Here is a 26,965-nt window from a genome sequence, read left to right as displayed (position 1 = left end):
CCACCGAAGAAACAATTAAATCTGGGACAACCCCTGTGGGGATTTAGCCACGACTGTAATATGCTAGAGCTAAGGCCCCGGGTTTTCTGCGATTCCACGAAATTTCGTGGAACCCGGAATTCATCACGGAATCCTTAGTTTGGCACAGAATTTCGTGGAGTCCCTTATTTTCTCGAAATTTCGCAGCGTTTGGCAATTGGGTCAATTTCCGATTGGGTCAAAGGACGTGATGTGGACAGTTACTACGACATGCAGCGTCTCAGGAGAAGTATTGCACGCTCATGCAAAAGAGCATCAGATAAAAGCACGTGCTGCACACACTCCCAACTACTCCAAGGTACACGCATATTTACTTGCATATTTTTAGGGGTGTGTGAATATTCGAGTTCTCGAATTCGAATTGAATATCAAACGCTCGAACTATTCGATTCGCGAATCGAATATCCAATATTCGATTTTTCGAATATTCGACCATTCCACGAATATGAACGACACAACCCGAAAGTGGGCTTCACCTGATGCTTCCATGCATGAGGTGAAGCGTGCTTTACGAAATTGCCTTTGCTGCAGGACCAACACAGGCAGGACAGTATTTAGTTTAAGATAACGTTATCCAAAGTTAGTTTTGTAGACATCGTCTGTGGAAGTGGTGGCGCCCCTCTCACATGCAGTTTAGCGGTGCCGACGAGGGACTTTGATTTGATGTCTGTGAGGTTGCCTTTAAAAAGTTAGGACTCTTGAATAATGACTACAGCCCACGAACAAGAAGGGTGTCTTAAAGATGTCCTTTATGTCTAAAATTTCAGGAGTACAACTTCCTAGGGCGAGTGCTAAGAAACTAAAGGGTGTTCATGGGGGGGGGGCAAAGCTGAGACAGGATGCCAAATCGTTTGTTTCACAAATGGCCTGTGGTTGTCTGAAACAATTACAGCCTCATCCGTATAACGTGCTACTGCCTGACATAAAATTTTGAAATGAAAGTAACCACTCCAGTACTCCAGTAAGTGTAGGTTCACCTGAAAAGCAGGAAGCACTCTCATGTAAAATTAAAGAGTAGGGGCTTTAAACAGAAGACTTGCATGTCTCTCTTGTAACAGTTAATGCCAGAAAAATTACACTAAAGCCATAGGCTACAAAATGGAAACTTTTAGTGCAAAAGTCACATATTGTAAATTTTGCAGGAATATTCGATATTCGATTCGGTATTCGGAATTTTTCCTCCCATTCGATTCGATATTCGATTCGACTTAAAATATTCGGATTCGCACACCCTTACATATTTTGCGCCATCGCATAATTTGCGCACCAAGAGATTGGCACTAAAAATGACAAGAAACAAAAATCACGGAATTTGCGCACCCGCGGTTTCGTGTGTGGATATCTGGCACGCGCGTCTCAGCGACCTTGATGATTACTTTTTGCAACGCCGTCAGTGCTGCCAAAGTTATTGCAGTGCTTTTGTTTGATTTGTGCACACTTTCGGGTGATGGTCCACTAACACGATGGACAATACTGTCACTCGAACTACAAAACGCGGAAAGAAACGATGGACAAACACGTTATGACAAACCTTACAGCACAACGTGACAAAGTTGGCGAACGTAGCGTGCTTTCTGTTGTCAAGTGCGACTAGCGGCGTCTTTCACATGTGTGTCGACGTATTACACCGGTATATGAGCGGTAGTGGGCTGGCATTTTGCCTCCCGATCGTCGTCGGTTGCGCTGTATTTAGGTACTTTTTTGACGCTTTCACAGTGCAATGCAGTGCAGTCAATATCGCCTCTCCCGAGAGCCTATATGATTGGCATACTAAAATTTTGAAATTTTGCGTCGTTTGAATATCGTAACGATATTCCCGTGCAATTTGCGCATTCCCAACTTTTCAGACTTTTTTGAGAGAAAAAGTGTGCAAATTATGCGAGTAAATACGGTAATTGGGTTTTGGAACAGAATGAGGGTGCTTGCTCCGAATTTAGCATCTGTTGCGATCAAGTATTTGTCAATTCCTATAAACTCTGTAGATGGTGAAAGATCTTTCAGCAGGTATAAAATTATTGTAGGCGACAGACGGCATTCGCTGTCAGAGGAGAACACAAGATATCATGTAATGCTGAGCCACAACAGTGCTTTGAATCTGTAAGTTTATAAAATATTTTTTGTTCCCACATTATCCAAGAAAATAAAATGTTTCCCGTTTCAAGCAGCCGTTGACTCCTTGCCGCAGAAAATTGCGGAATTTATTAGTTGGTGCCGCGGAATTTTGAATTTGCCACAGCAGAAAACCAGTGCCTTAGTGGTGACTAGGTATTGTCTACAAAAGCACACTGTTGGATGTTGGTAAGAAAACTACTAATCCATCTTATGGCATGGAGGTCAATATTAATGGCAGTACGTTTTGTCAGGAAAGTATACAATGGCTTATCAAAAGCCTTTGTAAAGTGTATAAGATTAAGGTGTCAGCTCGGTTGCCGGAATCTATGTTGACACGTGTATCATGGATGATAGAAGCTAATTGTTTTCCACAGGAATTGCATTTCCTAAAACTATGTTCAGTAAGTGCCAGTTTGATATTTCATTTATTCTACCGAGGATGCTATTGACGCTCTTGTATGCATCATCAATGCACCTGAAGATGTTGACACAGTTGCCGATGCCATGGAAGTGTCGCGTAGTGGCTAGAGAATTTCGTAACTTGACATTGTGGATTATATTCACTTATGCTGCCGGTATTACCGGCCTCAGTGGCTCGGTTGGTAGCATGTTCGCCTATACTGATCCCAATGTTGCGGGTTCGAACCCGGCCGAGGACACCAGCAGCTTAGTTGCAGTGTACAAGTTGCTTTGACACGCCGTTCTCCACGAGGGATGTTAAATACGGTGTGCCTTGTAAGAACCCTCAGGTGGGCAAAATTAATCCACAGTCTGTACACAGACACTGAGCGTCACTCATTATCACAGTTGTCTCACGACGTACAGCCACAAATTATTATAGTTGCAGGTATTCCAAAGTCCATTGGCATTACGCGTTTCAGACAGAGCAGTTGAGCTTTTGACTGAGCAGTTGAGCGCTCATGGAAACTTGTCATCTAACGTGCAGACCTATGCACATGCACTCTGTCGGCGCAACCACCAAGCTTCCTCAAGTATCGGGATCTCAAATGTGCTGCTTGTCATGGCCCATGGTTGTCAGTCCAAAAGCTATGTGGGAGACACATGCTCCAGAATATCAGACAAGTTCAAGGCAAAACGCAGACAAAACGATGTGATGTTCATTGAAGTAGTGGTCCAAAATATACCACGTGAAAACGCATTTAGTTCTATGAATAGTCGGATGGTGCTCATGGTGTTGTCTAAAAAAAGAAACTGAAAAATTCTGATTTTTTTTAGTCTGAAAAGTCTGTCTTCAAGTGCACATAATTAAAGTTTGAGTGCAAAGTTGTATGGTGTACACAACTGTATCTGTGTACAAGGAATACTACTTTGAAACTCCAATCAGTTGCGGGTTTCTTTCAGACTGCAGTTTGGTGGGTGCCCGTCTCCTCCTGGTGTTGGAGGCCCTGCTGTGGGCCTTAACAGATGCTCAGTTGGTGGCAGCTCTTCATTTCTGCCAGTCCCTGGCTGATCTCAACAGAACTTATAAGACCTCAGTGCCATCTTCACCCACACGCACTCAACTTCGTGTAAGTATTGTTCCACCACTGATGTACACATCACCCCCATAGGACCAGGTAGGTGGCTGTTCGAACTGACACTCAGCTGAACACTGGCTTGACACTGAAGTTGTTGATTACCTACTCGCGTCCTCTGTAGCAAGTAGACGTGCACAAATATGCCAAATGTTTGGTGTCATGTGGAATGACAAAGCATAATTCGACCTTCTGTTCAGACTTCAGAGATAATGTCAGGAACATGACGGAAAGAATGACAACTTTGTCAGACTAATATCAATGTGCATAACGATGGCAGTGGATATACAATCTGTTCAGCACTTCGGCGGATCCCTCTGAGTGAACTATCAGGAAATGGTGTTATGCTTTCCTCCTCTCAATGCATTCCTCGAAGCCGTTATAGGGCATTAATTTGGTTCATGAAGTCTGAATTATTAAGCAAAAGAACGTGCCTAGCCCTGTGAGTGCCTTGCAAAATTCATCAAGTACAGTCAAACCTCTATGTAGCGAACTCTCCATAGGGCAACAATGTTTTCTAGCACCCGCGTTTTGCTTCCATTGAATGCCATGTATAAGAATGATCCATATAGCGAAGTTGTTTTCTTTGAGCTCTCCTTGCAACGAAGAATTTTGCGCGAATGTCCCGGGAACAAAAGCACGGAAACGTGGTACTGTCGGGAGTGAGGCTGATACGGCGACCCCGGAAGATGAAGGAAGGAAAGGAGGCAATGCTTTCTTGCCCTTTCTTTCCATGTCTGTCTCCCCCCACCGGCTTTCTTTCGCTTTCGCGAAACCCGTCACACCACTAACCCGTCAGTCCACGAAAAACACGCAACAAGGGCACAATCCGATCTTAGTAGAACACTAGAACTGACCTCCTTTGCTATACATCATACCGACACCAGAATGTGGACAGGGTTTATGGCCTTCCCTACGGTCTCCTCTGTCGGCAGACCCACAGGAAGGGTTCAATACACCTGACATCGGGATAAAACGTGGTCAGCTAAGCGTCAGTTCTCATTTGACCAGAGCAGCAGCATTCGTGGACACGGGCATGGCAGTTAGGGGTGAGGCATGGCTCTAACGCGAAGGCACAGCTACGACAGCGGCTTCAAACTAAAAGTCGTCGACTTCGTGGACCAGTACAGGAACAGGGCAGCTGGCAGGGAGTACTCCGTCGACGAGCGTTGAGCGTCTCTATTGATTTTATATGTGCATCACTGGTTTAGCGCACAAAGCAGTCGCGTCGTATTACCCGCGGCTTATCTGCGAGTGCGGCTTATCTGCAAAAACATTTTCAAAATGTATCTAAAAACGAGTCCTGCGGCTTATCTGCGGTGCGGCTAATACGCATGAAAATACGGTAATTGAAACATGCACAGGTGGACGAAGCTGCAATCTTCAGGAACCATGATGTGGTGGAAACTTCCTATCACTTGTTCTGTACACGACTGGACCTGCACCTATGTGATGACATGGATCCCAAAGGTATGTTACGATTAACTGTGTGAGCAGAACTGCAGTAAAAGATCCTTGCAGAATCACGCTCTGGGTACACGCCCCTGCAAGGTGGAGGTGCCCTGCACGTAGTACTGGAGAAACTTCTGCTTGACTACTACCCCATGCACAGGGTTGGTGAGTGGTACCTCAATCACTAGACAGAGCAGCAAAGCAGATGTCATACTATATGGATACAGACAATGCTGACACTGTTCCAAGTTAAAGCAAACTTATGTTGAATGATGGTATTGGTTCTGAATTTGGATTTACGTGCATCTCAAAGGGAGTAGCTATGGTGTAACAAATAAAGCACAAATATGGTAAACAAATATTATTTATTGAAACTAGCTTCTAGATAAATTGTAGGATGAAAAAGCCTGAGTGTTGGTAACAAAAGATAAACCTGCTTCACTTGCCTTACTGCTTGTTGCCCACGTTCAGGTTCTTTCAGTATGGAGCAATGCGGCATTAAGATGTTATCCTCACCATTACAAAAAGTGAATATTAACTGCAGGAGGCTCGCGACAGCACTGGCCACGCTACACTGAGCCATCTGCAGATCGGCGCATCTGGCTGCAACAGCTGCTATCCGGAAAGGATTACTGTGGCTGCCTTCTGGTGCGCTTGGGCTCCTTTGCTGTGCATGAGGTGTGCAGTGCAGGACGGGGCCGGTTGGGTCCCCGTCGTTGCATAGCCTCAGAGCAACGACAAGGGGAGGCCCTCCACCTGGAGTGGGGACACTTCTTTGGGCAGCCAAGGCCATACATTTTTGCACACTTAGGGCCAACATTCATACGGATTGACTTGCCTACCCTCCTTTGGGCTCATGCGTTTCTGCAGAGTGTCCGCAAGTGCATGGTGCGAACGTGCAAGAAAAATGTGCATCCCAGTGACCTTTTGCTCTCTTGCAGGGGGAGTGGGGAGGAAGCAACAGCGACTTTGCCGTCATGGCTGTGCGCATTGAAGCTCTTCTTCCCAAGGTGCTGTAACGAAACCCATTCTTATAGAAATTCTATCGAAAGAGTTTGTGGGAAATATTCCCACACTCAGGGCTATGCCTGACTGTCCCGCCTTGCGAGAAAATGCAGTAATGAAACAGAACAATGGAAGGCCAAGTTTTCTTTCTTTTTTTTTTACCAGCGGCATGGCCGAGTGGGCTAAGGCGTCCGCTCGTTGGTGGTAGCCAAGGTCGTGCTGAAGACTGGGAGGTGGTGGGTTCGAATCCTACCACCGGCTGTGCTGTCTGAGGTTTTCCCTGGGTTTTCCGAAGACTTTCTAGACGAATGTCGGCACAGTTCCCCCTGAAGTCGGCCCAGGACGCATTCTAATCCCTCTGTCCCCTACTTCTTCCTGCTGTCCTCTCTCCGTCTGTCCACATCTGTACGCCGCTCATAGCCACAGTTGCTTCGCTGTGCTAACACGCAATAAAAAAGAAAAAAAATTTTTACATTTAATTATGTAGTTTACCCTCAGGGATTAGGAGCGTTATGGAGGGGAGTGGGAATGGAAAAAAAATCGAATTGAAAGTTGCTAAAACCGAATTGAAACCATACTAAAAATGAATTTTGCAACAGTACTTCACTACAATACACACGATGTATAAACTAAAAGAATAGTGCAAATTCAACTACATGATAGCTACATGGCAAACTATACTAGTAACACAGTACTACAGATGAAGAACTAACGTTGCGTGAAACAATACTCTTGTACAGCATCTTTGAATTTTTTAGTATCAGGGATTGAAGTAATGATGCCGGTAAAATGATTCCAATCTACTGACGTGCGCGGGGTAAATGATGTGTAGAAGGCCCTAGTTTTACAGCTGTGGATTCCCACTTCATGTCTGTGGTCGATACATGTAGATATATGATGTAGGAGGCAATAGTAATGATGCTTTTAGGTGGACACTCTGATGGTAGATTTTGTGAAAGAGGACCAGGCGTAAAACCTTGCATCTGAGATCCAGACGCAGTAAATATAGGTTATATTTCATTAGACCACAGTCCATCAATGCTCTTTCTGGTCTGGAAGCTCCACTCAAATACAGTAGACAAGGTCACTTAGGGACAATTATACTCCCACGTAGAGATGATCGCGTCGTTCGGGGGGCAGACACCCTTGTGGAGCAGATGACGTTTCCGCAGCAGTGCGTGTTTTCAGTTAGTTTTAAAGTTTGTTTCAGGTTCAGAGCAGAAACAATCAATTCTCGAACCGGTTCGTGATTTCAGTTGGCACATTTCAGTTCAGTAAACGTAAATTTACAGATTTGCCGCGTAGATTGCAACTTTCATTATCTTTTCCTGACACGCAAAACTTTAATTTTGTTCTCACTCACGGCTATCAATGAAGGTCGAGAAACATATTAGTGCATTTTGTTACACACTCACGCAAACCAGTTATATATTGTACGGCAACGATGCTTTCCAGAGTTATTGCGTGAGGGCAAAGCTTTCCAAATGCGTGATTTTCCTGTTTTCCTCATAGCAGTTTGTTGTAACTTGAACAGTGATAAAATTACAAGGTGATTTTATTTCAGTGCAGACAGATAAGACTTCACAAGAAGTATTTATAGAAATCCTGTATTTTAATAATCAGAAAATCTCTGGCGGTATGAGAGCCAGGGGATACACCTCCTATAAATCGTATGGCTTGATCATTTATGGTGAAGAAATAAACTTATGTTGCAGACAAAGACTCATCACTATGACAGAGCAACTTGGAACTGTCTGGAACATATTACGGGACCCCCTGATATGAGACTATTCCTCTACAAGAGCACTTCAATAGAACTTGATCGCAGAACGAGATGGCTTCTATGAGCAGTTAGTACGATCAATGAAGTCAGCTCTAAGGAAGACCCTGTCAAAGACAATGACAATGGGTGCTATGGGCGCACTACTATGCGCGCCGCAGCACAAGCCAGTCAGTTCTATGGGCAATGTCCTAGAGTGAAGCCACGGTTTGAGAAACTCCCCAGCACATCTGGCCCGTCAGAACAAAGATAATAGATTTCATAGAGATGCAGACTCTGCTCACTGAAGTAGAAGCCATGATAAACTCCAGACTGATAACATTTGTGTAACACAAAGAGACAGAGCCAATACGTCTAACTCTGGCAATCATGGTAACTGGAAGACAACTGACAGCGTCGTTGAACCCAGTCGTTGAACCTCTTAAGAAAAAAATTGACGCCTTTTCGCAGCCACATGCAAAAAAGTGACACCGTCCACACGCAATATGGGCTAGCTCTGGCTCACGGTTCTGTTCGGGTCTTCTCGACTTCGTCTCATCGCAGCCGCTTTGCTTTCCCTCGTGCTGGGTCATGTTGTTGTCATGCAGCCAATGCGCGTCTTCTTGCTTGTCCGCTCGATGTGCTATACCGTTCGCGTTTTGCAGTGGCATTCCAAGCCCTGCACTCCCTATCTGCAGATGCTGTACGCACCCTTCGTGGCCGCCCCATAGTGTGTGATAGACTGATGACGCTAGCAACATGCACGGCTCCCGCTTTCTTTTTTCCTTTTTTCATGTGCTCTCCGATTTGCTGCTACGCCAACCAATGGCATGCCGAAGAAGACGTCAGGAACCATGCCGACCTTGACAAAGAGTTCTTTCATACAGCTATCGCTGTAAAACGTGGAAAAGACGCCAAGAGTCTCTTGTTCTAGTACGGAACAGGTGGCACAAAGAGTACCTTGCGGAGGTGTGGTCGGCATGCCACTCAAAAGGTCTTAGTGGAACAGACCTCAAAGTAGGAGACGTTGTCCTCATTGAAGATCCCAACCTTACCAGACTGCAATGGAGAACGGGATTCATCAAAAAGGTCTTCCTTAGTTCTGACAATAAGGTCGGTGTTTCTCTACTGAGAACATCCAATGGGACACTGCTCAGTGTGGGGATCGCTTTATCTGCTCCATCTTGTATTGGCACTTCTGGAGCCTGGTGGGTGTAGCCCGTATCACCTTTAAAACGATGTGTTGACAATAAATCTTTTTCTTGTTCTTTGTTCTGCTCGACGCGTTGGCTCATGCTCGACACTTGCAAGCGTCTGCTCTAATGCGTCTGTTTGTTGTTCTTCGGCCGCGTCAATGTGGTGTTTTTTCTTGATCAAGGGTGACTGCTCAGAAGCCCCATTCGGCATCTCTGCCAGATAGTTTACAGAGACATGACAGCTATCCAACCAGTAGATGGATCATAGCAGGTGACAAGCTGTTGAATATATCTTCCAACTGAATCATACATCATGAATGTAACAAACAATAGTTGTGTTCGTTTATTCAACTCACACGACCCGCGAGTCGGAGTCGTGACGTATGAGGGTCATCGTATGTCATCGACAAGAAAGTCGTTGGGGGTCGACTCTCAAACATCTCTGGTGTTGAATCTTCGAATTTTAGAACTGGAGTCACAGCCACGGGGATAGCTTCATGAGAGCCACACGTGCCATTGTATTTTTGCCCACCAAGAGTTGGCTCTCTGGACTCTTAGGTTTGCTTAGGTCCAGTACAGGGCTCGAAACCGTTATTTTTTGGGGTTCGGTTCAAATTCCAGTTCAAGGTTATCGGTTCGGTTCGGGTTCGGGTTCAGCGCAACCAAAATAACGGTTTGAACCGACGTTAATCAGTTCGAACCGGTTTACGTGTGCTATGCTAATCAGTGTACCACATGTGAGAGGTAACATCAAGTTCCGGCGATCGCTTGCTCCTCCTTCCTTCCTCTTACACCCCAGACTCCACACTTATAGCTACAAAGAACCATGCATTTCACAGCAGATCATCCTTTACTGTACCAAAAGTGCTGTACAGCATGCCATTGAACTCCAGTGCAGAAAGCTATTGCCAATTTCTGAAGAAAAAAAAAAGAGAGGGTGCGCGCGTCTCTTGGTTCGGCACTCGGCGTCTAGCTGGTGCCAGAGCTCGACGCTCTGCACCATGCCCTGGAGCACACGCCAACCTCTTTCCCGTGGTCGCTAGTTGTCCCCATTGCTTGTGGATGTCACTGTGAACTATTAAAATTTAAAGAGTGATATTAAACGGTAGGTTAAAGGTAGGTAAGATTAAATTTACGCTGCCTTCACACTGCGACGCTGAATGAAAGGAAGCAGACGAGGCAACCATGCAAAGTGTAGCCGTCGTGTAGCACATCCTTTTTTTACACCTCGAGTCACCAAAATGTACTGGTATGTCGTGAACCTTTTGGAGGTGAGGCTGTAGGAGGTGCATGTATTCACCACTTCTCAGTTTATCCATTTGTTATATCCGCTGTATGAATTTGGCAAGATTCCGAACGATGCAGGGAGGTGGTGGACGGCAGTCGAGTGGGAAGGTATAGGTGTTTTTACCGTCTGCCGAACCGGTTACCGCATCATATTTTTTCAGTCCAGTTCAGTTCCGGTTCGTTCAAGGGGAGAGAAAAAATGTTTACGGTTCGGTCCGGTTCATAAAAAAATAAAGTTTTTTTGCGGTTTTCGGTTACGGTTGAGTTCCGGTTTTGACCCCTGGTCCAATAACCAAACTCAACCAAAGGTGATGACACTCAAGGCCATCCCGCACGCGACCCTCGCAACATTCACTTTTATTCCATCATCAGCTCTTCGGTACCGGCAGCATGATAGAGCGGGTTAAGGCGTCCCGCTCGTTGGTGGTAGCCAAGGTCGTGCTGAAGACTGGGAGGTGGTGGGTTGGAATCCTGCCACAGGCTGTGCTGTCTGAGGTTTACCCTGGGGTTTCTGGAGACTTTCCAGACGAATGTTAGCACAGTTCCCCTTGAAGTCATCCCAGGACGCATACTAACCCCCCTGCCCCCACTCCTTCCTGCTGTCCTCTCTCCATCTGTCCACATCTGTACGCCCATCATAACTACAGTTGCTTCGCGGCGCCAACATGGAATGGAAAAAAAAAATCAGCTCTTGGACAAAAAGCTACACAATGTACATGTAAGATCTGCCTCGCTGTCACTCTGTTCCACAGTAATATATGAGCTAGATTGCATTGGAATGTACTCATCTTCCTGATCTTTCTGTCTCTGCTAGGATATTAAAAAATGAAGGACCTCAAAAAATGCCTTTTATGGACAGTAATAGTAATCTATAGTTTGAACGCAACCATTTTGAATGACTGCAGGTATGTCTCTCAGGGGTGTGCGGCTCCGGCAGTCAAGACCCCCTAGGTGCAGCCACAGGGGGAGCGGAAATACATCTACGAGCATCTCGAGTGGTTGCATCGAATCTGCGCTTGGGAGAAGCCCACCTTGGGGAGTGCTTGGAGGCGCTCAGTGCTGGGCCGCTTCTCTTTGAGACATCGAAATTTCCATGGCGGCCCCATGATCCTAGGCCCATCTCGGAGTCCCTCTTACACCACTGTTTGGGTTCCACATGGGACATTTGGTCTGTGCACCTAAATCCATGCTGGGCAGAATTTGTCCGTGGGAAAAGGCAGTATCCCTGCTTGGAACCCTTGCCTCTCACTCTGTGGTACTGCCACATGGACGACTGTCTTCTGCTTCATGTGCACAGTCCTATGGTGGTGCAGGTACTGAAATCACATGGGTCTGATCCAGAGCCATAGACAGATACAGGACAGAAGATTGCAAGTTAATATTACATAAAATTTTGGACAGTATAGCAGGAAGTCTTGCAAAACATAATTTCAGAAAAAGATCTGTAGTCCCGATCTGTCTCTGACTCAAGGAGCTGGTGGTGCAGGGGTTGTGCTCTTGTACTTCTGAACTGTAAGCTGATAGCTTTTTCTTTTGTAGTTTTTTTGGGCTGCAATCACAATCAGTGTCAGATAGTCAATAAATTGCCTGCTACTGCAGCTTCAGCAGGAGTCGAATGGACATTCATACATATGTCTACCAAAATGCTTGCCAAAATAGAACCTGTCAAACTGTTGACTTAATACTACCGTATTTACTCGCGTATTTTGCACCATCGCATAATTTGCGAACCCCTAGTTTAGCACTAAAAATGACAATAAAATAAAAGATCACGTAATTTGCGCAACAACGTTTTCACGCACCAATATCTGACATGCGCATCTCAATGACAATGGCAATTATTCAACGGTGTTGCTTTTCACAACACTGTCAATGCCACCGAAGTTACTCAGGTGCCGTTGTTTGATTTGCGCACACTTTCGGGTGATGGTCCACTGACACAATTGATGATACTGTCACTCGAACTACAAGACGCGGAAAGAAACGCTGGACAAACACGCCATGACAAACCTTGCAGCACAACATGACAAAGTTGGCGAACATAGCGTGCTTTCGGTTGTCAAGTGCGACTAGCGGCGTCTTCCAGTAGCGTCTCGACGTATTTCACCAGTATCTGGCTTTTGCCTCCCGACCGTCGGCGGTTGTGTAGTATTTGGGTACTTCTTTCACGCTTGCGCAATGCAGTGATAATGTCAATACCGGCTCTACAGGGAGCTTATATGACCGGCATACTAAAATTTTGAAATTTTGCATCATTTAAATATCATAACAAACGTTCCTGCACAATTTGCACCCCCCCAACTTTTCCGACTTTTTTGTGAGAAAAAGTGCGCAAATTCTGCGAGTAAATACGGTATTTAATACTACGGTGTACTTCTGTAGTGCTGTTTTCCCATATAGGTGGTCCAAGCTTCTGAAAAACTACGGCATTTCTCATTCTTTCCCCACCCTATCCACAAAAATATAGTTTGCATAAAGTAGGTGACTTTATTTTCCTCTTTTCTTCTGCACTCTCGCAGTGGACTTTATTCTGGGCAGGTGGGGCTCTCTAAGGAAGATGATCTTTCCAGTAACAATAGACATTTGCAGTGGTGACTTTCGTGACAAGTTAAGGACATGGCATCCTTTCGAGAAGCCACAGTTGAGAGAAACAATGTAGAACATGTCATGTGAGCCATTCAATATGTACGTGACAACCTGCTCAGCAAACTCCAGTTCTACATGTGCATATCTTACCTGTTAAACAATGAACATGTTACGTATCACAAAATAGCAACAGACTGGGCTTGTCGGTACATAGTTACTATGCATGATAAATGGGTGTCACAGAGACAGGACAACATGACAGTCTGAGTGAGTCTTCTGTGCCGTGTTGTCCTGTCTTCATTGCACTCATTTATCATGTATGTTATGTATGTTACATGTGATATTCAAACTAGAATGCCTCTTTGTCTTCTTTTTCCTCCTTATATCCAAAATGTTTTTGCCAATAACTGCCATTTCCGGAATTCCAAAAAATCGACTTTTTTCAGGAAATATAATAGTGGTGTGGGAGCCCGCATGCTATGGTGTGGGCTAGTGCTTACCGCAATTTTCAGTGTATAACAAACACTCACGTATAACACGCACCTGTTGATTTTCGTCCTCGAGGAAAATGTTTCGGCATATCACACGCACTCATGTATAACACACACCTTACAGATTGCTCATGTCGCATGCGGCATTAGTGTTGGACACGTGAATCGAAGCAGAAAATGCACCATACACACTTTGGCATCGTCTCCAGTGGCAGTCAGCATGACTGGCAGCAATGCACCAAGCAGAGCTCTATGTACCCTATTGTTCATGATTAGAGCCTCAAGTTTTTGGTAAATATTTCTTTTCTAAAGTTGGGAGGTAAAATCCGGGTACGTAAATAAACATGTGCTCTAAATTCATGCGAATTTGGGTGGAAAAACTTCCAGTATGCTATATTCGGGGAGAAATTAGGCTCAGTTACTCAAACTAGCAGTACTGGTTTGGTACAAATGTTGATGTAACTGCATTTTGTGCCAAACAAGTTAGTGTGCATTCCTAAAGATGTCTCAGTGAGGGCAATTTGACTGGTAAAAATTGGGTTTCACCCTAAAGAGGAAACCTTCAATTCGTGGTGCAAATTCAGGGAAGAATCAGGTTAAACCCTAAAACTTCAGGCTCTATTCATGATCTACATCACATTTTTTCGGGGCGCAGCCTTATATTGTAGAATTAGTCCGTCAGAATTCAAAGATTAAGGTCAGTTGCGTGCCCTCGGGAACGCCGGTGTCATTACCCTGTGTGTTATACAAGGTCACTGGTGGTCCTATGCGGAAATGTATCGATGTATAGCACACACTCATAGATAACACGCACGGCCAATTTTTCTCAACATTTTTCATGTATAACACCCATGATATGCAGTGAAAATTACGAATACACCTGTAGGCTAGCATGAAGGACATGATAGGAAACCAGGAGGTGTAGCCACGAGTAAGTGTTCCTAGTGTGCCTTTAATATCGAACATCGACTTGCCCGATACTGGGTGGCAGTACGTAGTCGGAGGGGTGGGGTGACGTATCGTATTCGTAATCACATTCATCCTTCTGAGTATGCCTTTTTGCCCACTGCGGTTTAATTTTGGTTGAGTTCCAAGTGCTTCTGTTCAGCAAAAGACCATATTTTTGGTTGAGTTAAATGCACTTTCATGGGTTTTAATAGCCAGCAAAAACAATAATTTGTGCTATATTTGATAATGGAATGAATTGTCTCCAGGTGAGCCACTCAGAATATGTGCTGGCTCTGCATCTAGCTGAAGCCCTGACACAGTTCATGGAGCAGCTCTTCCAGGATGCAGAAGCCATTGCAGCAGGGACACGGCGAGACTCACCCCTGGGCCTCGCAGCCGTGTGGCCCTCTGTGGAATTAGCCCTTCTCCTGGATGATCATGACTTAGGTGCACAAGAAGGAGAAGAGGCTCAAGACTCTTCCTCCTCAACATCGTCTCCTCCAGAGCCAGTAAACACAGTAGCCAGGATGCCACCTGCAGTGCGTCATGGTATGATGCCTCTGACTGTGCCATCTGCAATTCCTCAAGGTATGACACAAGCAGATTTATTAACATGGAATGGACTTTCCTCTCTGTTTGCTCAGAAAAACAGAGAACATTGAAACATCTTTGTGTACCGGGCGGAGCTTGAACCAGGTTCCTTTAGTTTTCAAGTCAACTGCCATACCAAAGAGTTACAGACGAGTTACTGTGCAGTTGGTGTGTGTGGAGTGCATGTGACACTCAGTTGGTCCGAAGTGTGTCTGCGCATGTGGTTGAGCACCACTTAGATGGTAAGCAACAGTGTATGCCCTACGCATGCAAACGCTATGTCGCATATCGCTATGTCGCTTCATGCTTCAGTTGTCACAAGCCAGAGGTGTGTTTAAGACAAGCAGGCAGGGACACGGTGGTGAATATCAAACCACCGAAGACTGACAACAACATTAGTGCTGACAAAGACTGCATTTAAGATGAATTTTCTTTTTTAACGATGAAAGATGAAAGTCACTGAAAAGGTTAGCCAGCTGTAGGGATCGAACCCACATCCTCTGGATTGCCGGTCCAGGGCTCTACCAATTGAGCTAAGCTAACACGCCTCTCCAGTGACTTTGTTGATTGATGTGACATCGTTGATTTCTTAGGCAATTTGAGGCTTTGTTTGTATCTGTCCCTTCTATGTCGTTCCAGCCTCAGAACATCAGTTTATCTCTTTTTCTTTTTTAAATTCCGTGTTAGGGCCGCGAAGCAACTGTGGCTATGAGTGGCGTACAGATGTGGACAGATGGAGAGAAGACAGCAGGGGATAGGGGACAGTTTGGGGTTAGTATGCGTCCTGGGCCGACTTCAGGGGGAAAGTCTTCAGAAAACGTAGGGAAAACCTCAGACAGTACAGCCGGTGGTAGCATTCAAACCCACCACCTCCTGCATGACCTTGGCTACCGCCAACGAGCGGCCATGCTGCTGGTATGAACGTAATGATGCTGTTTAGTAGTTGGCTGTACAGCAATGGCACAGAGAAATCAGATAATGCTTTCTGCATATGAGTAATTTAAGCCCAAAGGATCTCCCACAAGTTTTCCTGTATTTGCTGTATTGTACACGTTGCATGTTTTGTACAAAAAGTTATAAGAATGATGTATAAAATACTAACTGGCCACGTCTGCTTGGTACTTTTAGAACTATGATCCGTTACAAGCAGGCCCAACAGAGTGTTTTAAAGGACTGCTTGACTTACTCTGACATCTTGATTGTTTGTTTTGCACTTTGATACTACAGTGCAACCCCATTAATTCGAAATCTCTCAACTCCTTCCTTACAGCAGCAAAAATGACAATTTTTTTGGTGATTCGAGAAATATAGTTTTTGTGGCTGTCAGTATCGCATTAGAATAGGTTGCTATAGAGGAAACTGTGCCTAATTGAGCACCCTATCGAATGATATCGGTTTTAGAAACTAAGCTATCTATGTAGTGAATGCAATATGCATCGAATATGCAGTGAACCAGAAATAATTTCTGATATGACACTATGCATGTCGAGGAAAAGCCAAAATAGTTTAGAGAAACATTGAATTTGTTAGAGAAACATAGTTTGGCATGAAATTGCCCCTGTGTAATCATAGCTTTACCCTTCATTTCTTTTTAACAAGGTTATCCAGAAGCAATTGGTCTCATGGTTTTAAAGTGACTTAAACAATGTCACTTTGACGTTGATCACCGTACATCTTCTCTGTGTCTCTGTTGGTTCTGTAGCTATCGAACATTATAGTAATATTGTTGCGTAAGACATCAGTTGAGTTTAAAGTGAGCCCATCATCCTTAAAGCATGTATGCTGCTGTGCAGAACATTTATTCTGGTTGAAGAATGGAATATCTTTTCAGTTCTCCTTACTTGCATTGCCAGACTCGGTAGCTCACTCAGTAGCGTGCTGGCCTACTGGGCTCACGATTGCGGGTTAGGTCCTAGCCAAGGACGATAGCAATGTCGGGGGAGGTAAACATTGCTTCCCGCACCGTGTGTTGGAGATTGGAGGAACACGTTAAAGAACCCTAGGTAGTCAAAATTATCCGAAATACCACCTTGTAGCGCATGCAGCATGTCGCCACACAGATATGGGGTGACCCACCTTACATGTAAATCTACTCCCTATTATTTTTTTCACTCATCTGGTCCAGAAGAATAACACCCAGATGTGAGCGGTGCATGCATCATACTACTTCGTTGATGTTTATTGTGATCACTAGAGCGCAGATTTTCATACAAATGCATATTTTGTTTCTCGATATGGTCCTGCACATGGGCAACGAAAAACGGCTTTTGGTCCTTGCTTGGGGCTGATTATGATGATTTTATGTTGCATATAAATGCATATATTGTACGTTAGTGCATATTCTGCATAAAAAGGCATATTCCCACAAAAATGCATGAATAGTGCATATTTTGGTGCATTTGCCGTTGGTCAGCCAGGAGAGCCAGAGCAGGAGCCACCGGTACAGTGGAATTTATGACAGATCTTTCAGGTGACATGCTTTTCCCCCCCTCTGTTTTCCGAGTGCAGTTCGGTGCTACGACCTGAAGGTTAAAAAAATACACTGTAGTTTCAATCCACACAAATGCCGGGGAATACCTCTCCTCGTTATTGAAACCGCGCGCATGTCTCCTCTCGATTGGCGCCAGAGCGTCTGTCGCTGCGTGTTCACTACCAGCAGGAGAGGCGCCTATTGCTTTGTCATTATTGGCATCGCGGAAGACGTACACTGCTCGCCTCTGAATCCAAATCACAGTGTGATGCCGAAAATGAAGCCTTCCACTGCTAACCAGCTCACAAGGTGGATTCGGGAGAAGCCAGATTTCTCTACAGACGGACAGATAATATTTTGCAAGGTTTGCAATAAAAAGGTAAGCCATCTCAGGCACTCGTGAGCCGCGTTCTCTTGTCCTGAAAATTCGACGTGGGGCTAAATGTTGGGTAAAGCTTCTTTTCATAAATGTTTGTTACAAGTTAATTTGAAGTTCCTGCTGTTGAATGCGTCACGGAGCGGTGGTGAATGGTTGATGGTAGAGTGAAGGTAGCTTCGTTGTGACAAAACCCATATGTAGAAAGAAGATGACTGTCCCCGTGCATGATGTTAGAAGGGGATATGCATGACATGACATAGTCATTCTGAAAATGTTGCTGCTGTTTCTGTGTGGGAATGATAAGAGGAAGGAAACGGAGGGTACCATACTTTTCCTCTGCTTTGGCCAGGTTGTCACAAAAAAGAAGTCCTAACTGGATCAGCACACAAAGACTCTTTACCACATATCTCAAAAGGCGAAGGAAACTGTCGATGTCCAACCCTTGGTGCCTAGCGCTCTGATCGCTGCCCCAGATTTTGATGATAGAACACAGGACCTGTGTGAAACGCTCATTGACGCTAACATCTAATGGCGTAAGCTTGATCATCCACGGCTACGAAGGTTCTTGGAAATTTACATAGGTGGGAAATTGCCAAATGAGTCAACACTTCGCAAAAACTATTTGCCACTGATACGAGAATGCGTTGAATGAAATACGGGGCAAAATTGGTGACTGGCCTATATGGGCCACTGCGGAAGAAACAACTGATGCCTGCGGCAGGTACGTGGCAGATCTAATTGTGGGGCGGATAGACGTAAATCCTGTATCGAAGCCATACCTTCTTTCTTGCCACACTCTTGAAAGCAAACCACGCTACAGTGGCCAGATTTAAGAACGAATCACTGATGCTCCTGTGACCACAAGGAAAGGAGGACAGTTTAAGCATACTCGACACATACGCCGCACTATACATGATACAAGTAGTGGAAGCACTGAAAGTGTTTTATCCTAGCCTTCTGCATGTTACGTGCCTTGCGCATGGACTAAATCGTGTCGCGGAAGAGGTGCGAAACTCATACCCACTGGTCAACGACATGATAACTGCCGTAAAGAAGATCTTCTTGAAAGCATGAGTGCGAAGGGCGATATACAAGGAAGATATGCCCAATGTTCCTTTGCCACCAAAGCCCATATTTACTTGATGGGGGACCTGGCTCGAAGCAGTGGAGTTCTACAGTGCCCACTTAGACGGCATAGTACAGGTCGTGAGCATGTTCAATCTCGAGGAAAGTGTGGCTGTGGTGGCAGTGCAAACAGTACTGAAGGACCGAAAGCTGGCTACGGACATCCAGGCAGTGACAGCGTACTTCGCCTTTCTTGCTCAATACATTCGAAAGCTGGAGGCGTGGGACTTGGCATTGACTGAATCTCTTGGTGTAGCTAATAGCGCACGCGATGAAGTTGCGCAGGTTCCCACATCAGTCGGTAAGAAGATCAAGAAGAAAATGGACTACGTTCTCGAGACGAACACGAGCTTCAAGATATTAAGTGAAGTGGGCGCTGTCCTGCTTTCCGTACCCGGAGCAAACTCACCGGACTGCGTACCACCAGCCCTTCTGCAACGCTTGAAGTACGCTCCACTGACGACATGTGACATTGAGCACTCATTTTCGAACTACAAGGCAATCCTGAGTGACAGATGAGATGACACAGTTTCACCCCCAAGAACATATCGAGCGCTATATCGTCACGAGCAGTTTCCTTAACACCGTTGCGACACGATTGACTATCAAAGATGAACGCGAGTTTTGAGTGCCACTAGTCAGTTAACCAATGCATCAGTATCAGTGTGTCTGTAGGTATGCTAGTACAAGTCGAATAAATCGATATATGATTCGGTTCCTCTACCTGCTACGTGGGATCTTCTCTTTTGTTATGTCAACACCTGGCATGAAAGGCGACGCTATTTTGCATAGTTTTATGTTATTAGCCCTTTTAATACGCCCGAAAGTTGTAACACACGCTTTTTGATGGTGTTTTAATGCAGGGGCTCCCCAAAAATAGTGCATATTTTCACGGCTTTTTTTAGTGCATATTTATCCGCGCTCTCTAGTGATCACCAATGAGCCTGCTGAAATCAACCAAGTGGACAGTATCAATGATGCTAGGAAATGTTAAAACTTTGATGCTTGCCTCTTGGCAATCTTGTGAAGTGCAATTTAGAAAGGGCCATCATGTACGTGACCTTGGAATTCTTCTGCACCTTTTCAGGATACAACTCTTGCACTTTGCAAAGTGAAGTAATTTCTTCCAGTCATCTTGCTATTTGCATTTGAGAATGACCTGGGGTTTTCTTTGTCCTTCTGAGGAGCTGGATCTACCTCTGGCTCGGACGCTGGAGGTGTTAACCACAAGGAAGAGCCACTGGAAGAAGACAGCAGTTCACTCCGTAGCGAGTTCTCTTCAGACTCTGATCAGCTCCTGGGGTTGGCAGCATCCATGGACGAGGTAGAGCTTGGGCAAGAAGTGACAGAGGAGGTTGTTGCATCAGCCAACTGGGGAGGTACACTACGTAGGGGCCGTGCAATAGTCCTGCGTTTGCACAATGCTCAGCTGGCCGGATGTTCCAGTTCATCGTCGCTGCTGCTGCTGCTGCAAGGTCAAGCCATTGATGTCATCGAAGAAGGAGGGGATACGTTGAGAAATGATTCTCCATCTGGTGAGTGGGCTTCATGAAATGGGCCAACTTTTCTTTTCTTTGCGTTTTTTTTTTTTTTTTTTGCTATCTTTTTTCTTCTCCTTCTTCTTGGAATAATCATTTCTGGGTTCTGTTTGAGGTTTTCTTTCCTGTATAAGCCAGAGGAAGCAATAATGGAAAAAGTACTACAGTCAAACCTCGATATAACGAAACCCACGGGGACTGCAATTTCTTTCGTTGTATCGAACATTTCGTTGTACTGAATTGAGGGTCACGGATTGTGACCTCTGCGAGGGCACGCGCTGTACATAAGCGCTTATAATTCCCGCTACGATGCGGAAAAGTTTTTCGTGAAAAATGACAACAACTACAAATACAGCGCCAAAGTGCACCTACGGTATTTTATTATTGCGTGAAATAGCCGGTTATACGCGTCTACGTCGTGCCTAGAAGACGCGCTGTCACGCATTGTTCGTACGCCTACGAAGCCTCCGCAGCTTTCTCCATATCGTGTTGCGATCTCCCGCAAACCTTCTACGTCTATGACAGTGCGTTTTCCGTAAGGCTCTCTGTTGCTACGGCATGTTTCCCCGTGAAGAAAATCATCTAGGCTGATTTCGTCACTTACGCCGCCACGCGAACGAAGCGTTTCCCACACGCGCGATGGCGCCTTGCGTCTCGTGCTCTTTTTACTTGTCTGCAACTAGAGTGACTCTAGCTGCAACCGGACAGTTCAAAACAAGCGCGAAAAGGAGAAGCCTCGGAAGAAAATCCCTAACCTTCCAATGAACATGAAAGAACTGATGTTCTGAGGCTGGAACACTTCAGACTCAGACTTCCTTCTGTAGGCACCAGATTCCTCCCGACCCTAATCGTGCATGCCATTTTTCGCAGCGGGAACAGGACGCTGCTTGCGCCCTTTACGGAACACGCTCCAGCGTATTCCACCCTCGGAGTGACACACTAGCAGCGAATGGGACCGTACGGACTTTCAGACATGTGCCTGGGTAACCTGGTCACCTGTTTGTAAGACCATACGGTACCATTCACTGCTAACGTGTTACTCTGAGGAAGGAATGCACCGGAGCGTGTTCTGTAAACTTTTGACCAGCACTGTAGACCGAGTGTCTGATATTTCAGAGCAGTGACGAAAAGTTGCTTGTTTCTGTAATTTGGACAGCAATAACGGGTGCTCACCTTATATTGTGCTATGTCTGTTTGTTAAATTCTCTTGTTGTTAAGTGTTGTTTTAGATTGTTAGTTGTAGTTTTAATATTTTGAAATGGTTTATAGTTATGATTTTCTTACCTAAAGTGAGAATAATGCAATTAGCCTTTAGCTTTTTGACGTAGCATATACTTGTTGTCAGAACTACCTCTTTTCGTCGCTACGGAACTCATTTCCATAGCATGCGTAACAAGAAGAGCAGTGATGAGAAGTACATTTGAAGTATTCAAGTACTACTCTAAGTATGTTTCAAACTCCATAGTTTCTGCTGTACTTTAAGTAGAGCCTGAAGTTTTAGGGTTTAACCCAATTCTTCCCCGAATTTCCCCGAAACACTAACTTCTTTGGCAGCAAATTCAGTTACATCACCATTTGTACCAAACCAGTACAGTTAGTTTGAGTAACTCAGTCCGATTTCTCCCCAAATTTAGAATCCTGGAAGTTTGTTCACCCAAATTCGCATGAATTTAGAGCATATGTTTATTTACCCGATTTTTACCCCACGAATTTAGAAAAAAATATTTCCCGAAAACTTCAGGCTCTAATAAGTAGTTTAAAGATAACAGACACCCTCGGAAATAAGCAGAATTGGGAAAATGTATAACGCGCACGACTAGAGTGAAGCTGCCAGCGCTAATAGTGCACAGAAATTGTAAACTGTACACCATAGTTAGTGTCCAAAGTAGTGATGCAAAACTATCGATAGTCGTATGTGAATCGAGCTATCGATAGTAAGAAAACTATCAATAGCACTATCAATAGTCGACTGTCGGTAGACTATCCATAGTGAGCTGTCGATAGTAAGAAAACTATCGATAGTATACTATTGATAGTCGGCTATCAAAAAACTATCGGGGAGCAGATAAAAATAGAAAAAGAAAATGTGTCACTCCTACAAGTTTTACAATACAACTCAGAGCAGCTTTCCCTCTGACGCTGACCTTGAGCTTCTCATGCAGCTCAAACCAACCGCAAGGTCACTTGATACTCTCTGCACTGGATTGACTGGCATTACAGTCTCATGAGTGTGTACGATTTTATGATGAGCATCTTCTTTCGCAGCTTGCAGTGCATCATTCATACATTGCAGCTAAATGGAAAGAACTTGTGTTGCACGTGATTCTGTTTTCGTTTTCACTGTGCCAGTGCGAAAACGATATATGGGAACGAAAGCATCGGTAGTGAGAACCAAATCTAGCTATCAATGATGAAGGAAAACAAAAGAACAGTACTACAGTAGAATCTCGATGATACGAATCTCACGGGGTCGCGGAAAAATATCGTATCATCCGAAATTCGTATCAAACGAACTAAACCAGAATAAAAACTGAGGCAAGAAGATAGACAGTGACTGTTCATTTTCCGTTACTGTCAATGAAAGAGGTCGGTTGTAACGCTTTTGCGTCTCCGTTTTTGGCCAATGCTGCCCAAATACGCGAGATGATTCAAAAGACGTAGCACGTGCTTTTCACCCGCGAGTCGCGCGGCAGTGTTCTAAAGCGAGCTTCTCCTAAAGCACGCAGGCGTTAGGTGAAGCCGACTTGCGGAATGGTGACGCGTAATGTTGCCACAAGTTGTCCTGATATGTTCCCTCCACGTGTTCTGGTGTTCTGGTCGCTGTTTTCTGCCAGAGCGATGTCACACAGCTTCGCGGTTTATTGCGAGGGGGATAAAAAGGTAAAAACATAAGAGATAAGGTGATAAGGTTCCGGGCCGTTCAATCCCTTTGATCTTATCTCCACCACCACCACCAAAAGGAATGTCATTGCTTGCATTGCGCTGCATGATGTAAGGGAGTTCGTGGTGACCCAAGCAGCACAATGTACCGAAAGTCGAGTGCAATAGGGGTGGACGGGTAGGTGGAAGGCCTTGAACAGACTTGTGAAACTAAAGAGCATTGATAAAACACATACCGTCCACCCCTATTGCACTCGACTTTCAGTGCATTGCGCTGCTTGGGGAGGATCGCCTTCCTTTTTCGAAAGACGCAGCAGCATGACTCGCGTGCACTCGCGTCACGGGGGGGAACACCTCTGTCGCATCCTCGGCTGATTCGTATCATCCGTAAAGGCAAGATAACACGTTCGTATTATCCAAACTCTAATACATGGAAAGAATAGGCATTCCGGCCGGGACCGGAGAAGAATTCGTATCATCCCGAAATTCGTATCATCCGCGATCGTATCATCGAGATTCTACTGTATTGATAGTCAGTTATCATAAAGCTATCGATAGTACTACCGATAGTTTTGAAAAAACTATCTATAGTATAGATAGTGAATTTATTGATAGTTTTGCAGCACTAGTCCAGAGTAATCAAAACATGTTCTTCAAGTGTAAGTTCTTTTGATGCATCTATCTGTATGACCCGATTTACACCGATGTCAAGCAGCTGCACCACAGTTCGTCGCCAGCGGCAGCACGGCATCTTCTTAGGAACTGCTCTTCCAGGAAAAACTCCGATGTATAACGCACACTACCTCTTTGGGACACTTTATTTACAATGTATAACACGTGTGTCATACACCAGAAAATACAGTACTCCAGTCCCCAAGTAATAATGCAAAAAAAAAAAAGGAAATATCAATAAGCAGACGAGGAAAGGAGCTGCTCACTTGACACTTATGTGGCTGATTCATGCCACATTGAATGAGATGCTTTCCATGCCACCTTCAAAAGTCTTTTGTAACTCTTATTGTACTTCATTTCTTCGCTTCAGTATACCTTCGTAAAGCTTCAGTATAGTAACTCAGGAAAGGGCTGTTCTTGAAAGTAGAGTGTTGTCCATGACAGCTTCAGCCATTAGTTCACAAAACCCACAATCTTCAACCAGAGAGAATGGCTCGGTAGCAATCATTTTTGCAAACTTAGCTTCCCCAGCGGCCTTCTTTTCTCACGGGAATAGAATCTTTGTGCTCCACCATTTCAGTTATTTCCCGCAGATTTCTTTGCACTTGGAAGCAACCCATTCCATGTCTTCATATCCTTTACCAACACTGTGATAGTGCAAGTTAAGGAAATGACTTCTCAGTGTACGCTAATACTCTCGCTTTCAGTTTGCAATCCCTCCTCATTGACTCCGGGACGGGTGCGGTGCCCACCCCCAAAATGCGATAATGACAATGTCAATTGAGTGGACCACGTCTCAGGACTACATCGCTATGCTTATCGCCACTCGCGGCTGCCTTGGTCTTGTCCACAATGCTGACGTGAAACTGTGCCTTGTTTCAATGACATTCGAAAAATATTTGAAAAATGCGAACACTCTAAATCGCCTATGAATACTGTTAGAGCAGTATTACCTATTAGTATTACCTATTCGATTCGAATTCAAAGTTTTGAATCTTTGCACGGCTCTAAAATATTCATGCTGTTGGTGTTGCTCCTGTCCAATTTCTCCAGCAAGTGATGCACAAAGCACTATGAAATTTGAAATGCATCCCATATGAAATGCACATGCGTGTCGTGGGCAATTGTGGGAAGTGTGATGGGGTGTGGGCAAAAACTTCTGCAAATTTCTTGCTTTCACCATGAAAAATCCACTCTCATATGAATTTTATCATCTTGGGAGACGCGCATCAGCAAGTCATATTAATTGGTATCAGCCTATTTACATCATTTCCACAGTGAAGTAATGCAGCAAAAGAATGCAGACTAAAGAAGGAACATGCAGCACAACTGCAGTTGTATTTTGTGTGTGTGCATTCCTTCTTTTGTCAGTGTTCTTTTGCTGCATTTCTTTACCTTGCCTGAATTTCATTGATTTCTGTAGTGTCGTCCACAGATATATTAGCTTCAGCTATTTGCATTTGCTTGTGGTTCAGAGATGCTGTCATTTTCCTCTTTATGCTCTACGATTTCAATTCATCATATTGTACCAGATAGCCTGTGCCCTATTGCAACTTCTTGATTTAATAATTTGTATATGTCTTGTTGAGAGCTACACTATACCTTTCTTACCGTTTTTTATAACTCCCTCAAAAAGTTTTGTATGTGTTTGAATACTCTCATTCAGACACAAAACAAGCTTTAGTTTGAAGTTACTTGTCTGTCATGGGCACTCCTTCAATCCGTCGACACACTGCTTGCAGGAAACAAGTCAGAAGGTCAGCTGAGCATTCGCCTTGACAGCCAAGGGGGCCAAAAGCTACGAGTACTAGTACAAGGCCTGTCACTACGACTGAGCAGCTCTGCACTAACAGGATTGGCACAGGTACTGAGGGACGAAGGAACAGGACATCCCTTGCCACTGCGCCTCCTGTTGCATGAGCTTTGTCTCGTGATGCAGGTATATTGTGCAATAGTATCTATGGGAGTGGTTTAACAAAATGTTTCCCTCTCCTAGGATGAAGGAAGCGGTGCAGTTTATGTCCCCCACTGCCTTGTAGACCGTACAAAAGACGGAGATCTGTATGTTATGCCAGTCGCATGTGGTGAGTGTCTGACTTTTTGCCAAGACAACTCTTTTTCAATAAGTGTGCACAATTTCTGAAAATACAGTCGCTGACCGATTTTTCCGACCTCTAGGAGCCGAATTTCCAGGCAGTCCAAATTTTTAGTGAATGGCATAGATCCACTTTATTTCAAAAGCCTTTATTCAGAGCATTCAAAGTGACTCTTAAAAAATGCACTGGACTCTTTGGTGCACTGACAAATGCAAAAACAAGAGCGATAGCATAGCAGCAGATGAAGTGCGGTCTCTGCACTATGACCGTACATGATTTGTGTGCGACCCAACGGCAAACCCGACCATAGGTTGCTGCGGGCCTTGTGCAGAAACACTGTTTTCGCCTGCAATCGCGTTCACTTTTTGTTAAAGTCACTGTACTCTTTGGTACGCATTTCTGAATGTCTGACCGAGTGTAATGGAGGCACGCTTTGTAGCACACAGCTTCCTGGCATTTTCGGCCATCGCGTCTGCATTTTCCGCAGCTATGGCAACACAGCTGCAAAATCTATACTTGCGTGAATGCTCCACAGCACACCGCCTACGCTGTAACTCAGTGGCGTCCGTGTTGCCGGACAACGTGGACGACATCATGGGAGACACGCTGTGCAGACACTGGGCGACCAGCGGCATGAACGAGTGGGTAGTGCCTGCTCGTTGGTGGTAACCTAGGTCATGCGGAAGATTAGGAGGTGGTGGGTTTGAATCCTACCATCTGCTGTGCTGTCTAAAGTTTTCCCTGGGTTTTGTGGCAGACTTTCCAGACAAATATTGACACAGTTCCCCCTGAAGTCAGCCCAGG

At 44.8% G+C, this 26,965-nt stretch overlaps 1 protein-coding gene and 1 non-coding gene across 2 annotated transcripts in view; one reads left to right on the top strand and one right to left on the bottom strand.

Moving 5' to 3' along the window:
• The window catches only part of LOC135394361 (bridge-like lipid transfer protein family member 3B), a 70,470-nt gene that overhangs the window by 26,840 nt on the left and 16,665 nt on the right, over nucleotides 1-26,965 (top strand). Inside the window, exons 7-16 of the mRNA XM_064625077.1 lie at nucleotides 3,514-3,680; nucleotides 5,051-5,156; nucleotides 5,208-5,303; nucleotides 5,683-6,026; nucleotides 6,080-6,148; nucleotides 11,291-11,698; nucleotides 14,677-14,998; nucleotides 20,160-20,510; nucleotides 25,808-26,004; nucleotides 26,062-26,149. Coding sequence (XP_064481147.1) covers nucleotides 3,514-3,680; nucleotides 5,051-5,156; nucleotides 5,208-5,303; nucleotides 5,683-6,026; nucleotides 6,080-6,148; nucleotides 11,291-11,698; nucleotides 14,677-14,998; nucleotides 20,160-20,510; nucleotides 25,808-26,004; nucleotides 26,062-26,149 — 2,148 coding nt within the window. The remainder of the gene's footprint in view (nucleotides 1-3,513; nucleotides 3,681-5,050; nucleotides 5,157-5,207; nucleotides 5,304-5,682; nucleotides 6,027-6,079; nucleotides 6,149-11,290; nucleotides 11,699-14,676; nucleotides 14,999-20,159; nucleotides 20,511-25,807; nucleotides 26,005-26,061; nucleotides 26,150-26,965) is intronic.
• Trnaa-ggc (transfer RNA alanine (anticodon GGC)) lies at nucleotides 15,472-15,544 on the bottom strand. The gene has a single exon. It is a non-coding gene; the product is annotated as a tRNA-Ala (tRNA).

Source organism: Ornithodoros turicata, chromosome 5 (assembly GCF_037126465.1).
Source record: "Ornithodoros turicata isolate Travis chromosome 5, ASM3712646v1, whole genome shotgun sequence".
In the NCBI taxonomy this organism is placed as follows: Eukaryota; Metazoa; Arthropoda; class Arachnida; order Ixodida; family Argasidae; genus Ornithodoros; species Ornithodoros turicata.
The sequence above is the reverse complement of the archived record's forward strand: the minus strand, read 5'-3'. Positions and strand labels throughout refer to the sequence as shown.